This window comes from Xenopus laevis, chromosome 6L (assembly GCF_017654675.1).
Source record: "Xenopus laevis strain J_2021 chromosome 6L, Xenopus_laevis_v10.1, whole genome shotgun sequence".
Lineage (NCBI taxonomy): Eukaryota > Metazoa > Chordata > Amphibia > Anura > Pipidae > Xenopus > Xenopus laevis.
In genome coordinates, this window is record NC_054381.1 from 161,963,271 (window position 1) to 161,981,649 (window position 18,379).

Here is an 18,379-nt window from a genome sequence, read left to right on the forward strand (position 1 = left end):
ATTTCAAAATTGAATATAAAAAAATCTGTTTGCTCTTTTGAGAAATGGATTTCAGTGCAGAATTCTGCTGGAGCAGCACTATTAACTGATTCATTTTGAAAAAAAAATGTTTTTTTCCCATGACAGTATCCCTTTAAGTATGACAACTGCAGCTATAGGCCAAAGGGTGTAATACCACTTCATGCCACACTGCTATATAGTGTTGTGTAGGGAGTGGCCTCTTCCTCTTTGGTTCTGGTGTCTGTGCTACTAGGGGTTTCCCATTGAGCCTGGGATCACGAAGGCTCCAGTAAAGCCATTTACCCCAAAGGGACCTGTACCTTTGGTGCTGAAGTCGGGAACCAGGCAATCCCGTGAACGAGGAACAGCTAGCATAGTCAGTAACTTGTAATAGACTCTCTAGGAGAGTGAGGCAGAGAGGTTTTAGCAGTAAGAGCAGTTGTTGCTCCACCGAGGATTAGTAGAAGGAAGTAGCTTCCTACAAGGCTTCCCTTGTTGTTGCCTTTAGTGCAAGGAACTCAGTGATAGGGAATGTAGGTTGGCAGAGGACTGCCTGTACCCTACCTGATTGATCCCGATCCCCACACTGGCAACATCTGACTTGTAAGAATTGATACACCTGTCTGCTGATACCTTAAGGATCTGCCTGACTGTGATCATCGCTCTGTCCACCGTGATTCCATCTGCTGTATCCTACAAGTACTTGTGAGTAAACCTGGGGACATTCGCTTTGCATAATAAACCTGTTCACTTATTTCACCATCAAAGAACCTCCTGGCGTCCAATGTATCTACTTTTGCACTTAATAGCCTGTATTGGGTAGTTCTACGACTTCTTAAAGGGGAAGCTTCCATTTGGCGAAGGCCCTGCCCTGTGTGTAGATCACATGTAACCCATGCTCACTCCACTAGCTGGACACCCTTAATTCCTCATTGGAAGGTTAGCCCAAGAAAGAGTTACATGTATATACAGCACCAACACTAAGATAGAAAGAAACATAGTCAGACTGATGTATAGACAGAAGCATAAGTGGGTACAATGCAGGAATGTGGGGGACCCCTTGTAGCATCGGACTGGGGAGTCCTGGGCCCACTGTGACTGCCGCCTTGAGGCTCCCCCCCAACACCCCTGGGTCTACCCAATGCTGTAATCTAGGCAGGGGGTGGTCAGGTTACATACACCTTCTACTCACTTCTTGCTCTGGGCTCTCTGTGTGTCTTTTCCCTCCAGTAAATCGGATTTATCAGGGGCCGTTTCTTGCCCGAGATACACAAGTCACCACTGCAGCTCCTGAACTTTATTAAATGTATTTTCCTACCTCCTCCTCTCCAGCAAGGGGTTCAGCCCAGCAGCCCAATCTGTCCCACCCCGAGTGCAGGAAATATCAGTCCCAGTTGCTCCACATTCCTCGGCTCAAGTTACACTTTTATATTTACACCTCCCTTTACCCTTTATGTCCTGTTTATTATAGGGCTGAACTGCACGTCTCTCTGCTTCTTCCCTTCCTGAGTCGAATCCAACTCTTCAAACTCATTTCAACTCAGGACACCTTGTTAAACTGCCACCACCCATGTATTATGTGCCTCTCCATAGCTGACACTTGCATATAGGGAACCCCAAATCTTCCCCAATCGCTGATTCTGATCTAAATCTTCTCTGTTGTGCAGTGACACCTAGTGGCCATTTAACAACACACTTAGAAACTGCACTTTTTTCCTAATATAGTGACTTTACTTTACTCCTCGCCAATCATCCGTCCCATAATGCTCTTGTTTGCACATTGACACGTATCAGGCACACTGGGGGCCACTAAACAGGCCATGCTAAAAAAAGTCATCAAAAGTAGAAAATAATTTTATGATCAAAATCGTTGCGCGTTTCATGGCCACATGGCACTTAGTCAAGGGTTAAAATGGCATTTGTGTGTCACTCGGTTACACATTTTATCCCTGATCAGACATTTGTGTGTATTTAGTTAACTATTAACTGCCAGTGGGTTAATATAGGGCATGAATATCATCTCAGACAGCACGAGGGGAAACATTGGGGAGCGCAAGGTTTTCTTGTATAAGGTGCCAAAGGTCCGGTAAGTAACAATATGTCCTGGTGATTAAGATCCTCTAGACTTTTATATAAACAGAATTATAACTACACTGGCTTGTGTTCATTTACCCCCAGAATTTATATTATATATTTATATCATATATATTAATATATTTTATTAAATTATATTATTCCTCTCTTAAGAAAGGAAATGTCATCCTAAGCAACTTTTTGGGTTAAGTACAACTGGCTAATATTATGGATTTGGCTTTATATTTTACTTGTATTGATTTAATTGATATTATTGATACATATATGACAACACCCCATAACTACTCAAAATCATAGACCCAAAAATCTCCCCACGTGACACTGCCCTAGACATAAATATATCCGACATAGTACAGAAAGCTATAGGACTATATTTATTCTGCAGAATGCTTTACCATACCTGAGTAAACAGCTCTAGACACTGTCTCTGTTTGTTTAGGATAGCAGCTGCCATATTAACTTGGTGTGACATCATTTCCTGCCTGAGTCTCTCCCTGCTCACTCATAGCTCAGATTACAGCAGAGAAGGGTGGAGCAAACTGAGCATGCTCAAGCCCTAGCCCTGGAGGTTTAAGCTGAAAACAGGAAGTCTGATACAGAAGCCCATGAGTACACAATAGAAGGAAAGAAATGTGCTGTTTCTTTTGACAGAGGACTCAGAGCAGCATTACTTTGAGATTTACTGGTGTATTTATATAGACCTTTCTGATAAAGCTTACTTACTTTTAGCCTTTCCTTCACCTTTAAATAAACCCAAATGGATTGTTTTGCCTCCAATATTAATTATATCTTGATGAGGGGGCTATTCTATGCAATGCACACTCATTATTTATTTATTTGTAATTCCAAGATATTAAGGGATACATGTACTGTTAATATTAATGAATTTTGTTACAACAGCACCACCTGCTGGTCAGTTTCCCACCATGAAGTAGTGGAGAACGTTGTCGGGAGAATTAAAGAGGCTTTTACAGTATGTTTCCCTTAATATCTTGGCATTAAAAAAAATAATTAGTGAATATAAATTGCAAAAGTGCTTAGAATAGCCCCCTCATCAATTTTAAATTCACTTTTTTTTAAAAGTTTCCTTATCCATTAACGTTTGAATTATTTTTCAGTAGACTTAGGGGCCCATTTATTAAACCTAGATTTTTTTTTTATGGTTGAGTTTTTTAGGGGTAAAACTTTTTTTCTGGAAAAATAAAAATTAAAATGTTTAATTTTTAAAGATTTATTATACCCCAAAGCTGCTACAAATCTGAATATGAAAACACTCCATCTCAAACCTGATCTTCACTGGATAATCCGAGTCAGGGTTTTCATCCAATAATTAACGTGTGAATTATTTTTCAGTAGACTTAGGGGCCCATTTATTAAACCTAGATTTTTTTTTTATGGTTGAGTTTTTTAGGGGTAAAACTTTTTTTCTGGAAAAATAAAAATTTACATTTTTAATTTTTAAAGATTTATCATACCCCAAAGCTGCTACAAATCTGAATATGAAAACACTCCATCTCAAACCTGATCTTCACTGGATAATCCGATAAAGTCAGGGTTTTCATCCGATAATCTGATAAAGTTGAGTTTTTCACAGCAAGAATTCGATAAATTGACGCTCAATTTTGTCTCATCGTTTTTACACTATTTTTTTTTCCAAGAAAAATTTATTGGTAAGTGAGTTCAGTGTGGAAGGGTGTTTGGTCGACTTTGTTTTAAGAATAAAATGAGATAAATTTGAGTTTTAGTGAATAGGCTCCTTAACCTTTTACGTGCCAAGAACACAGCTACTACGTTCTTTCAGGGAAAAGCCCTAACTGCCAAGCACGTAGTACCCACGTTGTTGGCTATAAAGGGCTCCTCTCTACTTCTGCAGAGGGTTTTGTTACTCTCCCCACCCCCTAGGCAATGAGCAGAGGGAGAGGAGGGGGAGGTCACGTGGGTCCTGTGACCCCATCGTCGCAGGATCCGCCTACAGTTATGCAGACACGTGTCTGCTCCTTTTGCTGCTCTCAGCTTTAGGACCCCCCTTAGCTGCCCAGGACCCTGCTGGACATCAGATCTGTAAGTAGCATTTCTTTTACAGTTATACACACATTTACACACACTAATTACATGCATGTACATATACACAATACACATTTTACTAAGTTAGCTTTATTCTTTTTCTTTTCAGGTTTTTTTTTTGTTGTTGCAATTTTTTATATGTCAGAATGTGTACTTTACAAAAATATATATGTTTTTTGGGGGTCTTGTGATGTTAGGGGGTCTTGTTGCACAATATGCAGTCACTGGTTTATGTTCACAGAAGGTGAAAATTTAAATGCACTAAATTTATTTGGGGGTCCGCACATGCCAGCTGCTTTGGGATATCAATGCATATTGGGCATCAAACTGTTCAGTAGACCCTTGGCGTCAATATTTACAATTGTATGTAAGAAATTGGGTGAGATAAATGTGGCCAATTGCAATATTTTTAAACAATTTTCAGAAATGTCATAAAAACCGCTGACTTTGCAGTACGATAGTTTGGAGTAGAAAGAGATAATTACCTATTTTGTATTCGTCAGAATGTGTACTTTCTAAAAAATATATTTTTTGGGGGGTCTATGTGCTGTTAGGAGGGTATTGTGACTCAATACGCTGTCACGGGTCATTCTTCACAGAAGGAGAAAAGACAGAAGAAAATTCATATGCACTAATTTTATTTGGGGGTCCGCACATGCCAGCTACTTTGGTATATCTATGCATATTGGGCATCAAACTGTTCAGTAGACCCTTGGCGTCAATATTTAGGCTGCATTTAGCGTAGCTTTGCAGTAAGGTAGTTTGGAGTAAAAATAAATAATTACCCATTTTAGATTCAGTAGACCCTTGGCGTCAATATTTAGGGTGTTTTACAATTGTATGTAAGAAATTGGGTGATATAATTGCCAATTGCAATATTTTTAGACAATTTTCAGAAATGTCATAAAAACCAGTGCCTTTAGCGTAGCTTTGCAGTATGGTAGTTTGGAGTAGAAAGACATAATTACCCATTTTAGATTTGTCAGAATGTGTACTTTCCAAAAATATATGGTTTTTAGGGGTCACCATAACGTTTTGTAGCTTTTATCCCATATAAAACTGGTAATTTTTGGAAATTAGTATAAATGTAAGCCGTGAAATAAGTATGCACAAGGTAAATTCGGGGTCTTTACATGCCATGTACTTCAATAATCCTATAAACATTGGGCATCAAACTGTTCAGAGGACCCCAGGTTTTCATATTTGGGGTGATTTATCTTGATACCTAATTGTATGTACAATATAAGGTGCTGCAGGGTGGAAGTTTTGAGGTGATTGTTGAAATGTCACTAACATTGCCAAATTTAGAAAAGATTTGCAGCTTGGTGCTTTGGGGTAGAAAGACATGCATACCCAATTTAGATTCGTCAGAATGTGTACTTTCTGAAAATATATGTACTTTCTAAAGTTAGTGGAATGTTTGGCCTTGAAATCAGAAGTATGCCGTTTTGTGGAACGGTGCTTTGGAAATTAGCTAGTGTACTGCTTAGAGATTTTGATCTATATAAGTGAGAAATCTCCATTAAACTATATATATTTGGTATTGCCGCATTAAGGAGACATAGACCTTTCCAAATCGGCTGTGTTCTCATACATAAAATAAATGATGTTTCTGATATTTGTAATTGTACTTTGTGAAACATGATTTTTTCATTTTATTAGGCACTTTGAAGCCTATATTTTTTTTTATAGAAGTGGAATTACACCAAAATAGCATATTTTGAAAGCTCAGGTTGTCCTGAAAAAAAAACATATATTGTTTTCCTGGGTAAACTAAAAGACCCCCCCAGGAAAGGCCCTTAAAGTTAAAGAGTCCAAAATTGTAACGTTCACAGCGGTAAACTGCTGCAACAGGAGTTAAATTCACACTTGGTAGTGTGTGTGGTGGAAGCCCAGGGAAAAAGCCACAAATACTTGAAGCAGGCATGTTGAAATATACAGGGTTTAATGAAACTGAAAAAAAACAGGAACAGGTCAAAAATAAAGACTTTACCAGGCAGGCAATGAAAAGCTGGAACAAAAACACAGGAACAAGATTCAGGACTTGGAACTTGGAACTTGGAATATCCAGGAACAGATTCAGATTCAAACCAAACAGATTCAGATTCAAACAGATTCAAGGTTTAGGTCAGGAACACACAGAATACAATCAATGACTCAGCCCTGAGCAAAAATGTTCAAAAATGGTCTGGTAATTAAAGTACTAAATCAACCAAATTGTCTGGCAGCGAAAAGGTGAAAATATGAATTATAGAACAATCTGGAAAACCCTAAGATTAAATTTACAATATATTTAATTACATTATAATTGAAACCTTAAATGAAATTATAGTCTCTTCTCCAGAGTGAACTTCCCCAATTTGGCCAGTCTTTCCTCATAGCTAAGATTTTCCCTTTACCAGCTTAGTTGCCCTTCTCTGTCCCCTCTCTAATACAATAATGTCCTGTTTGAGTGATGGAGACCAAAACTGTAGGGCATATTCTAGATGGGGCCTTACCAGTGCTCTATACAGTGGGACCCCCTCCTCCCGTGACTCTCTGCCCCATTTAATACAAGTCAAGACCTTATTTGCCCTTGATGCTGCTGACTGGCATTACTTGCTACAGACAAGTTTATTATCTACAAGGACTCCAAGCTCCGTCTCCATTATGGATTTACCTAGTGCAGTCCCATTAAGGGTATAAGTGGATATTGTTACATCCCAGGTGCAGGACTTTACATTTATCAACATTGAATCTCATTTGCCACTTAGCTGCCCAGATTGCCAGTTAGTCAAGATCCTGTTGCAAGTGCCACATCCTGGATGGAATTAATTGGGCTGATAGTTTTGTCTCATCTGCAAACACTGATACATTACTTACAACACCCCCCTAAGTCATTAATGAACAAGTTAAATAAAAGTGGCCCCAATACTGAGCCCTGGGGGACCCCACTAAGAACCTTACTCCAAGTAGAGAATGTCCCATTAACAACCACCCTCTGTACCCAATTAAAAATCACCCTCTGTAACCAAACAAGTAATAATCCGATTTGCGGTATCCAAGGGGTTAAGAAAGTTTGTGGTCATATCCAGGCAAAAGTCAGGGCAGGCAGCTTTCAATTGTGATCAAGAGTCAAAGATTAAGAGCCAGAAAACAATGAATCAGGAATCACAGCTCACAAAATCACAAAAACACTCAAAAGTAAACAGAAGCGGAATACTCCAGAGCAACCTTTTCTCTGTTTGTTTTTGCCAAAATAAAATGGATCAGATTCGCCCATCACTATTTACAATTTCTAGAATAGGAAAAGGACCAATACATTTAATGTCCAACTTGGGAGAAGAAATCTTGAGATGGATATTCTTAGTTGAGAGCCACACCTTGTCCCCAACAGGGTAGGAGGGAGGAGAATTTTACTTTTTGTCAGCATATCTCTTGGGTGCCAAAGAATTCTTCTCCAAATTTGTTCTAGTGGAACTCTAAATTGCAGACATGTGGGCCATGTAATCATTGGGCTTGGAAGATGCGCAGACAGAACAAGAAGCAACAAAGTCTTTAACATCTTTCTACATAGATGGCCACAATTTGAGACAATTCAACAAGCCCATTGTCTTTTTCTTCACCTGGTTGTCCTGCTTGTTTATTCTGCTGAAGTGATGGAGTCCAGGGGGAATAGAAGACTAATCAGACTGAATCTGAGAAGTGAATTGTGAAAACAGCGAAGCAATAATAATCGGATCACTGTCCTCACTGTGGTGATCCTCTGGAACAAAGCTTCTGGACAGAGCATCTGCCTTTTAGTTCTTGGAGCCTGGAACATACATGACTGTGTAAAGAAGAGTGCCCACCAAGCATGTTAAGGATTCAATCTCTTGAGAGACTGTATATATAGAAAAAATTTGCTCATGCCACGTGCAAGTTTGGGAAGACAGCAGGAGCTTAGGAAACAGAGGGATTAAATAGTGGGTGGAGGAGTGTGTTTGTATGTAAAGACTGGATTAAAGCCATGCGCTAATGAAATAACAATAGCTGCCACTGGTGAGGGTGTAGAATCCCTCTGGGTAGAGATTTTGACTGGGCAAAAAGTTACAATGAAAATAATCATTGGTGTATGTTATAAACCCCCTTGCATAAGTGACGATTATGAAGCCCAGCTACTCTTGCAGATACAAGTGGCTAGGTCACGTTATTACTAAGGTGTGTGTGTATGGATACTGGATTTTGATTTGGAGGGGTTAAACTTGATGGACTTTGTCTTCAACCTGATTTAATTATGTAACTATGTAACTATATTCTAGATTGGCGCCACTCATCCAAAGCTAACTTGGCAGCAAGTAACTTTTGGTTCCCAATATCATAGTACTGCTTGGAGGATTAAACTGTTTTTTAGAGAAGTAAGCACATGGATGTAACTTCCCATTAGATGCCTGTTTTTGGGACAAAATGGCTCCGGCTCCAATGTCAGATGCATCAACTTCAAAAAAATGAGTTGACGAGGATCTGAATGTCTGAGGATTGGAGCCAGATCAAAATACTCTCTCAAAGATTTAAAAGCTTCCAAGGCTTGTGGGGGGCCAGCTGTTGAGTTTCTCGTCTTTAGGGATGATAGCCAGGATCGGAGCTACAGTATGTGGGAAGAGAACCCCTCTATGGACTGCCTGCAGTAACTGTCAAAGCCAGTAAATCTCTGTATGTGGTGCTGGGAGGGAGAGGCCAGTCCTGCATAACAGTTATTTTGTTGATACCTCTGTAGTTGATGCAAGGATGAAGATGTCCAACTTTGTCTCTACAAAGAAGAAACCAGCTCCAGCAGGACAGGTAGATGGTTGTATGAACTCACGCTACAGATTATCTCAGATATTCTCCTTCATAGCAGATATCTCAGCAGGAGATATGGGATGGGTACTGCTTCTAAGGGGCATGGTTCTAGTAAGAAGATTGATGGGGCAGTCATAGGGACGATGGGGAAAAGAGTTTCAGCGTAGAATAATCAAAAAAATCTTTATATGTAGAAGTCAGGGTTTGAAGATCAGCGGATTCAATGACTAATCAATAAATACAGGTATAGGGCAGAACGTTTTTTGAGACAGTAACAACCCTTCTGGGAGGTTTGGCTCAATCAATGATATGCAGGTGAAGCAGGGGCGTAACTACAGAGGAACAGACCCTGCAGCTGCAGGGCGGCCCGAGAGGTATAGGGGCCCCATGAGGCCCTAAATAATGAGCATTTTAAATAAATACTGGTAATACAGGACAACCTCTGGATATGTTGGAGGCCCAGTAACATCTAGTTATGCCACTGAGGTGAAGCCAAGGTAAACCTAAAACCACCAGAGCAGAAAGACAATTGATGATCAGGAAAGACAACTTTGCTTTATGCCCACAGTCAAAAGTCATTCCCCCATTGTCTCAGAGATGATTTCAGATATCAGGGGTCTGTAACTATCAGCAAAACCCGCACATAGGAAAAAGGGGAATTACAAGATGGTTAGCAAAGGTAAAGTCCATGAAATTGCCTGCAGCTCCAAAATCAATGAAAGCTTGCAAATTTAGAGTCTTAGAGGTCTGCTGAATTTGTAATGGAAGTTAAAATCTATGAGAGTTCTTTTGGGCAGAAGGTTCCATGTCACCCAGATATGACTTCCTAGTCTTACCTTGTAGTTGAAGCTGGAGGTTCCCTGCTTCAAGGGACAGTTATTGGCAAAGTGAGCCTTGCCACCACAGAATAGACACAGACCAGCTGAATGTCTCTGAAACCTCTCCTTTTCATATAGATGTACTCTGATCTGCATAGGTTCCTCAGGTGGAAGGTGTCTGTGGAGCTTAGAAGCAGACGTCTCTGAAAATGAGGTGCCAATATAAGTTGAAATTTCTTGCATCTTTCTTTATCCACTTGTCGTTCTCTTAGGCGAGTGCCTACCTTGATGGCAAGAGCAATCAGAGCCTCCAGCTTTGTATACAAGATCATCTATAAGCTTATTGGACAATCCTTGATGAAAGACACATACCCCTTTATTATTCCAGTTGGTTTGGCCTCCAGGGTTCTGAAATCAATAGCCTGCTATCACTGCAGTTCTGCAAGAGGTGGGAGGAATCGGCAGCAACCACGATCAGGAGCATTGAGCACAGTCCAAAGAATTTGGAAAAATGTTTTGGCATCATGGATTAGGGGAGAATTTTTTTTCCATTCGTCCACCATTAAGATGATGTACCCTACCATAGCATATTCTGAAGCGTTGCAATTCAAATTGAATAAGGCATCGGTTCACAAAACCTCAGCAGGTCTGAGGATCCCTGTTGGAGCAAGGGGGTGGCAGAATGTGAGGTTCATTAACTGAAGCTGTAGCCAAAGGATGAGGTACTAAAGCAAAAGGCATCCATGAGGGGGCATTAAGAACTTGCCCTATGCGAGCTTGCTGAGCTTCATAATCTTCCATGCGAGACGCCATGCCATGAAGAATCATCTCTTGTTTTCTCTTTAGGTCTCCATGTGTCTTAGCTGATCCATAGCAGTTGGACAGAAATTGAATGCATCACCCAAGGAAGTGACTGTCTCCCATAATCTCTGTATGTGTGTAACACTTTAGCTGCATCATTGTATCCCACCCATTTATCCTTATTTCACCAATTCATGCTTATCTCCATTATCACCCATTTGTTACTTTCTTGCCTATTCATCCCTTTTCCACCCACCCTTGGTTTATCCATTCATCCCTATCCCACCAATGGCGTAACTAGATGTTACTGGGCCCCACAGCAAATTAATTTTATGGCCACCAACATATCCAGAGTTTCTCCTGTTTTAGCAAAATATATTGAAATAGCTTATTAATTCGGTTCTCGTGGGGCCCCTATAACTCTTGGCCCCCCCAGCAGCTACAGGGTCTGCTTCCTCTATAGTTACTCCCCTGTATCCCACCCATTCATCCTTGGTTTATCCATTCATCCCTATCCCACCAATTCACCCCCATCCCACCCCTTAATCCTAAACTCCTCCAGTCAACCCTATCCCACCCATTCATACATAGCACATCCACCTATCCCTATCTCACCCATTCACCCCTATCCCGCCCATTCATTCTTATCACACACTTTCTTAATTTCACCATTTTCTTTCTTATCTCATCCATTTGTCCCTTTCTCTCCTATTTTCCTTATCTCACCCATGTATTCCTATGGCACCCATTCATCCTCACCTCAGCCATTCATTCTTATCTCACCCATCCTTAGCTCATACATTTATTACTATCCCAAACCTTCATCCCTAGGGCACTGGCTGATTGGGAGATTTAGCTATATGTTGGTATATGTTGATATATGTTGGTCATACCGCTAGCAATTTCAATTATTTCCAATGGAGAGGCATTTTTGGGAAATTTCTTGCCCGCAGTTGCTCATAAATAATCTCAGGCGACAAATCTCCCTGTCGGCCACTGCCCCTATCTCACACATTCATCCCTATATCATCCTTTTGTCCCTTTTTGTTCCATTCATGCCTAATCCCTCTTTCTTCGTTATCTCACACATTCATGTTGTATTTGCATTCTATGGACAAGTGCTCTATTTCTATCACCAGGATGATGTGTCTTCTGCTACTCTTGGCTTTTGGAGCCATTGCCCAGGCTCAGAGATGTGATCCCCAGACAGAAGGTAAGAGAATGAAGCCATTGTAACACTTCATACAAGAATACAATGAGGTTATGGGCACATGTCCTGTATAAACACCTGATTTACTAAGCTTGGCCCCCCTCCCATGTCTTCACTCACATACACTGTGTTGGCCTGGGTATGGACACTAGGAGAGGATTTCAGTTCAGAAATGTGTGATTAAGTATTTTTGTGGCAAAATCTTTGTCAGCAGACAGGCCAAGCACAGACACAGGAGCAGGATCAGCTTGGGGGATATATAATTTATGCACTGGGCTTATTGTACAAGCTACAGTAAAGAACTGAAATGGCCAGTTCACTATGTTCCTACACAATGCGCTACATTGTGTCAGTGGCACTGCACATGGTCAGTGATCTCTGAGCTTGTTGGCTCAACTGGGCATGCCCAGAGCTGCATGACTAATGAACATTTAGTATGAGAGAGCTCTGGTGCCTGCAGAGTGATTCAAAAACTACATTTCCCATGATGCACTGTGAGGTGTTCATTCATGTGAGGGCAAACAATTAAGGAGCAGACCTGAGAATATACATTTAAAGCATTTTTGTTGGTCTTATGCTTCATACAAATGTGGCTCTTTAAAGTCCTGCTGCCACCATCTCTTGCTTTTATGGGGAAAACATTGAGCTTTCATATAAAGCCCATTGTTGGCCAACAGGAGTGTGAGGAGAAGTGTGAGGGACAGAGAATCCCATACAGGGATCATGGAAGAACAGAAAAAGGGGCTTCTCTATTTTTTACCCAGAACTAGGATCCACCCAATATCACCATGAAGACGTTTCTTTCTTTCTCTTGCTTCTAAAGTGACCTTCACAATGCCTTGTACTGAAGAGGAGTTTAGGTCAGCATTATTGCGTCCAACAAAGTGTTTGTCTACATTTGTTTCCTATTAATTTTATGTTACTTACAATATATGTCCCTGTACCCTTTCTTTGAAGGCTCTACTAGTTGGGCCAACATATTGTTTGCCACATTTTTACAAGAAATTACATAGATAATGTTATGGATGTTACAATTACCAAATTGACAGTGAAGAAACTGTCACCTTCAATAACAAATTTGCTACCTCTGTAATGGGTACTGAATAAACGGACAATGCTATTTTTCCTCTGCCTTTGACTGACTCCTCATTGACTGCCTGCTCATAGTCTAACATCACACAACATCCTAAATCCAGTTTATTTGCCTTGTGACATGCCACTGGCCGGCACATGCACTTTTATTGGGGAATTAGCGTTTGGTAGGCAGGTAGCGTAGGATTTTTGAGCTTCGAGACAGGGACACCCAGGCTTCAGACAAAAACACAGGTTTATTAAGCACTGGACATTCCCAACGAAAAGGCAACAGAAAAATGTTCAGGTTACAGTTCAACTTCACTGTAGAACATGCAGGGTACAGTTCAGCAAATACACTCCAGGGTTTTCCCCTCCCTCTGGTCGCTCACCATCAAGGGAAACTCTCCCCCTCTTGCACCTTGAAGTATTTTGGCCCTGCTGGCTTCCCCTCCTGGGACTCACCAGCCTCTGCCAGTCCTTTCCTCTTTCTTTCCCCACAAGGGATTTAGGCTCCAACCTCTGGAACTCTCTTGCTAACAGAAAAGACCCTTCTGCCCAGCTCTGTCTCTCACAGCCCCTCACTTCCCTCCACTCTAGGAGGTGTTTGGAGACCCCTGAACTGTGCTCACACAGCCCTTTTACATTGCCAGGTAGCTCCTCTCTCAGCTGCCACTTAATTACCTGGCTGAGAGGGAATATTAACCCTACCTGAGCCAAATATTCCTTTGCAGCACATACAATGCAGTTTAAATGCACTCTTTTGTGTGCCTTTTGCTCTAAGACAGTGGTGTTTCCCAAACACCCTGTCACATATCCTCCCCCTCTGTTTCGACCCAGGGGCGGAACACATTGCCATCCCAAAAGAAACTCTCTTAAAGGGATTTCTACCTCCAGTCTTTCTTTGGTTGAAGGGCTAGATTGCCGCTTTTCAGTTACCCAACCCTTTAAACATGATTTTGACCTTTCTTTAACATGTGAAAGATCCAACACATACATGTCAATCAGAGTATACAGAAACATGCTGTCTTGTAAACTTGAACCTTTTATCTTTAAAGGGCTCACTCTGCCTTTGAAATGCAAGGTTTCACTCACTTTGTCTTTTACTACAGGGCTAGGGACCCGTTTGTCCATAGCGCATCCCTTTAAAAGGGATCTTGGCCTTTCTTTAACCTGCAAGACATTTAACACATGTGTTTCTATGGAGGAAGTCACACACCATTCAGTCTCCTGCTTCTGATCCAATAGGGCAAGATCAGACACACATGCTTCAGTGTCTTTGTCCACACCATGAACACTTTGCATTTTGCATTCATGGGTTGTAGGGTGCTTTTTACCAGAGATTTGTGTCACAAACTCTGACACACAATCAAAACACACATTCTGTGCTAACAGGCAACCCACACTTGACCTCTTCTGTATCAGGTCTTAACTCACATGCCTCTTTGATAGACTCAGCTGGTGCTGAATCTGTCATTTTCACTTCAGTGGGGACAGGCACACATTTTGCTAAAGGACTTTTAACTTCCCCTTTAAATATGCCTTCACATACATTTTCCTCTCCAGAACACTGTGTTTCAACTCTCACACAGATGGGCTCACTGGAGAATAGTTGTGTGGTTGGCACCTGCACACACACAGATTCAGGAGGCAGTTGTACATTTTCATCACTCACCTCCTCAGACACTCTGTCTGGCTTATCACCATTAACACTCATGGCACTAGTTTCTACACCAACATTTGTACTGGCTATGTTCACACACACAGCTTGGCAGTCAAAGATTTCAGGTCTCTCACTTAACACACTTTTAGGTGTCTCATTCCCACAGTTCTGCTTGCACTTTTGCCTTACTTTACTCTCCCTGGTTATCATGCCTGAACCATGGGAGTCACATTCGGATGGACACTTTAAGGCCAACTTATTATCGCTACTACATGAATCCGACACATGTGTCTCTATGGGAGCAGCCACACACACTTCCAACTCCTGAATTTTATTTACTAGGGAAGACACACACACTTTGGCATCTCTGTTACAATCTTGCACGCTTTGCATTTCAGTTTTACCCACTGCCTGGGATATAGGGTGTCCTTCCACCACTGGCAATGATGGGTTTTTAAACACACCAAGGGCTTTTACTTCAAGCCCATGGCCAACAGTTTTAGTCTGCTTTCTGGTTGCATCTTGCTCACAGACTTGTGTTATACAACCAGACACACACTCGGTCACACGCTCAGGGTTAGCAAGCAACTCACATTTGGCATCACTTGTATTGGGACCCAATGCATCCTCTGTCAGACAGACCAATTCTGACTGCAAGACACCTTCCATGGAATGTAACACAGGAGTCATGACTTCGCTTTCAACCACAGTCACTCCATGTGGCTTATCCCCATTGAAAGCCATGTTACCATTCTCCATATCAGCACACTCAGGTCTGTTCTCACTCACTACACACTCAGTGAGCCGGACATATCCCTGTCTCTCTAAGGGATTGCTCTCAGTAGACTGGGACTCTCCACCTGAGTTGAGTTGCAGACACAACTGGTCATAGACTTTGATCAGCTCGGTTATTGCCGCAGTAGACCTTTCAATTGTGCAATTATCAGCCATATGACCTGGGCCAGAACAACTACTGCACTTTACAGGCTCTGTTTTGCACACAGATTTGTACACATTCACAGACAAGTCACACAAAGTGCAGGGCTTAGGTTTTGCCTCACCTTTAAGACATTCACACTTGGAATCACAGACATTCCTCAAAGAGTTTTTCTCCCTTTGCTTTAACCCTTCAGGTAGCAAAACATTAAGGCACATTTCACTCAAGACATTTTCTCTCTCACTTGAGCTACTTTGTTGCAGACGCGCCTGCTCTGCTTTTTGGTGTTCCCCACTGTGAATTACCTCATTCAACTTCTCTAGGGACACATTTACATTGGGGGTCCCCCTTATACTTTTTACTATGGGTGTTACCTCACACCCCACAGTCACACACATAGGATTCCCATCTGGACATTGGACAGCAAAATTACACATAACATTTTGCATAACACCAACATTATTCACCTCCTGGTTTGATTGTTCCACATCCATTGGGTTGTGGTTTCCCCACAACTCCCAGAATAGGGGAAAGTCTGTTCCCAGAACAATTTCCACTTCACCGTCACTCGCAACCATAAGTGAGTGGCTAACAGTCCCTTTGGTGGTTTCAAAATTTAGATATACTGTGGGGTTTGAGTTCTCTTGCATCTCAGGGACCTCGTGCGGTAGTAGAATAAACATTAACAGCTCATGCAACACCACTGACTTAGTTGAGTTAATGTCCAGTGTGACCCACAGTGAAATCCCATTCACTTTCACCTCTACTGACTTTTCAGCAATACCTTTAACAGGCACAGTGCACTCTGATTGCACACTTAACTCTTTAGCTCCCAGGACCTTGCCTTTCCTCCCACAGTCCCAGTCTTTTATCTCTCCAGCCTGCCGTTCCCTTTCAACCACCCCTTTAAGAACAGTCTCACCATTCCTGTAGGGCATCCAATGTGGAACTGCTGGGGATGAACTCTGGCCAAATATGCCAGATTGGACTTGGAAATCAGCATAGCCTCTCTCCTTGGTATTCTGCTGGAGCTCCAATTTTGGGGTACCACCTCTATGGAACCAGTTTCCTGCCTTGGATCCAGATGTAGGGGTCTCCTTTCGCACAAGCGAAGTTGCTCTCACTTCCTTGGCAGTCTGTTGCAATCCCACAGGCCGCCACACCTTTAAGGAAGCCTGCTGGTAGAACTTTCTTTGTGGTAGACAAAAAAAATTAGTCTGTTTTCCTACAGACTTTACAGGAGCTGCCACTGCTCCTTGCAACTCACAGAAATGCTCACCCTTCACTTGTGAGGCATTTAGGAATCTCTTTCCCAGACTTGGCTCGCTGACTCTTTCCCAGTCACGGTGGAACTGCAGCCACCAGTCGCCATCTTGCTGTTCCTGTTGCTTTCCAATAGCACTCACAGCCTCCTGCTGAACAGCTGTAGCATGGGGATTTACAGCACCAGTTGCCATATTAGTACAATCTCTTAAACAGGTGGATGTCTCGTTAAAGCTCTGCCCGCATCTGAGTACCAATATGTAACCTGCCACTGACCTGCACATGCACTTTTTGGGGGAATTAGCGTTTGGTAGGCAGGTAGCGTAGGATTTTTGAGCTTCGAGACAGGGACACCAAGGCTTCAGACAAAAACACAGGTTTATTAAGCACTGGACATTCCCAACGAAAAGGCAACAGAAAAATGTTCAGGTTACAGTTCAACTTCACTGTAGAACATGCAGGGTACAGTTCAGCAAATACACTCCAGGGTTTACCCCCCCCCTCTGGTCGCTCACCATCAAGGGAAACTCTCATCCTTTTGCACTTTGAAGTATTTGGGCTTCACACTCAGCCCTGTGGCTTCCCCTCCTGGGACTCAGACTCACCAGCCTCTGCCAGTCCTTTCCTCTTTCTTTCCCCACAAGGGATTTAGGCTCCAACCTCTGGAACTCTCTTGCTGGCAGAAAAGACCCTTCTGCCCAGCTCTGTCTCTCACAGCCCCTCACTTCCCTCCACTCTAGGAGGTGTTTGGAGACCCCTGAACTGTGCTCACACAGCTCTTTTACATTGCCAGGTAGCTCCTCTCTCAGCTGCCACTTAATTACCTGGCGGAGAGGGAATATTAACCCTACCTGAGCCAAATATTCCTTTGCAGCACATACAATGCAGTTTAAATGCACTCTTTTATGTGCCTTTTGCTCTAAGACAGTGGTGTTTCCCAAACACCCTGTCACAGCCTGAATAATTTTGGACTGTTGAAGAAAACCCATGCACACACTGTGAGAATATACATATACCATGTTATGTAATCTGACATGTGTTACAGAAGAGCTGGATAGTTATTCTGACAGTTGGTCTTGTCTTGCAGTAAGATGACTTGAAAATATATTTTCTCCTCAGGGGTCAATGTTGCAAGACTGGGAATTGCCAGCCAAAGCTCTACCTATGTCCATGATCCAATGCCTGGTCCTGAACGAGCTCTCGATGGAAATAACAAGGTCAATGCAATGATCCACCCCTGCTCCCACACCTACAATGACTTTGAGCCCTGGTGGCATGTGGACCTGAAAAAGACCTATGCAGTCAACTCTGTGGTCATAGTGAATAGGATGGACTGCTGCAGTGAGCGCCTTGAGGGGGCGCAGGTTCGTATTGGGAATTCTGCAGACAACAATAACCCAATGTAAGAATTTAATCTGTTATCTTGGCTCATTGCCCTTTGTTTATGGAATATAGTAAATAATCATCATTAATCCAGTTGACTTCTCTTTTTTTCTCCAGTTGTGGCACCATCAGTGATGCCTCCCAAGCTACAATCACTCTGTTCTGCAATGGGATGGTGGGTCGGTACCTCAGTGTTGTTATTTCAGGACGACAGGAATTTCTCACGCTCTGTGAAGTGGAGGTTTATGGGCAAGAATCTGATGATAAAGGAAAGA

At 42.1% G+C, this 18,379-nt stretch overlaps 1 protein-coding gene across 4 annotated transcripts in view; it reads left to right on the forward strand.

Moving 5' to 3' along the window:
- The first annotated feature begins 259 nt into the window (after positions 1–259).
- Positions 260–18,379, forward strand: part of LOC496175 (II-FBPL precursor) — a 36,282-nt gene continuing 18,162 nt past the window's right edge. For 2 of the 4 annotated variants that reach the window (XM_041567019.1, XM_041567023.1), the window contains exons 1-5: positions 260–705; positions 10,623–10,707; positions 11,717–11,790; positions 17,841–18,123; positions 18,222–18,373. In XM_041567019.1, the coding sequence (XP_041422953.1) occupies positions 11,718–11,790; positions 17,841–18,123; positions 18,222–18,373 (508 nt within the window). In that variant the 5' untranslated portion in view covers positions 260–705; positions 10,623–10,707; position 11,717. Of the gene's footprint in view, positions 706–1,995; positions 2,087–10,622; positions 10,708–11,716; positions 11,791–17,840; positions 18,124–18,221; positions 18,374–18,379 lie in introns of those variants that run through there. The other 2 variants (XM_041567020.1, XM_041567021.1) reach the window with 2 other exon arrangements.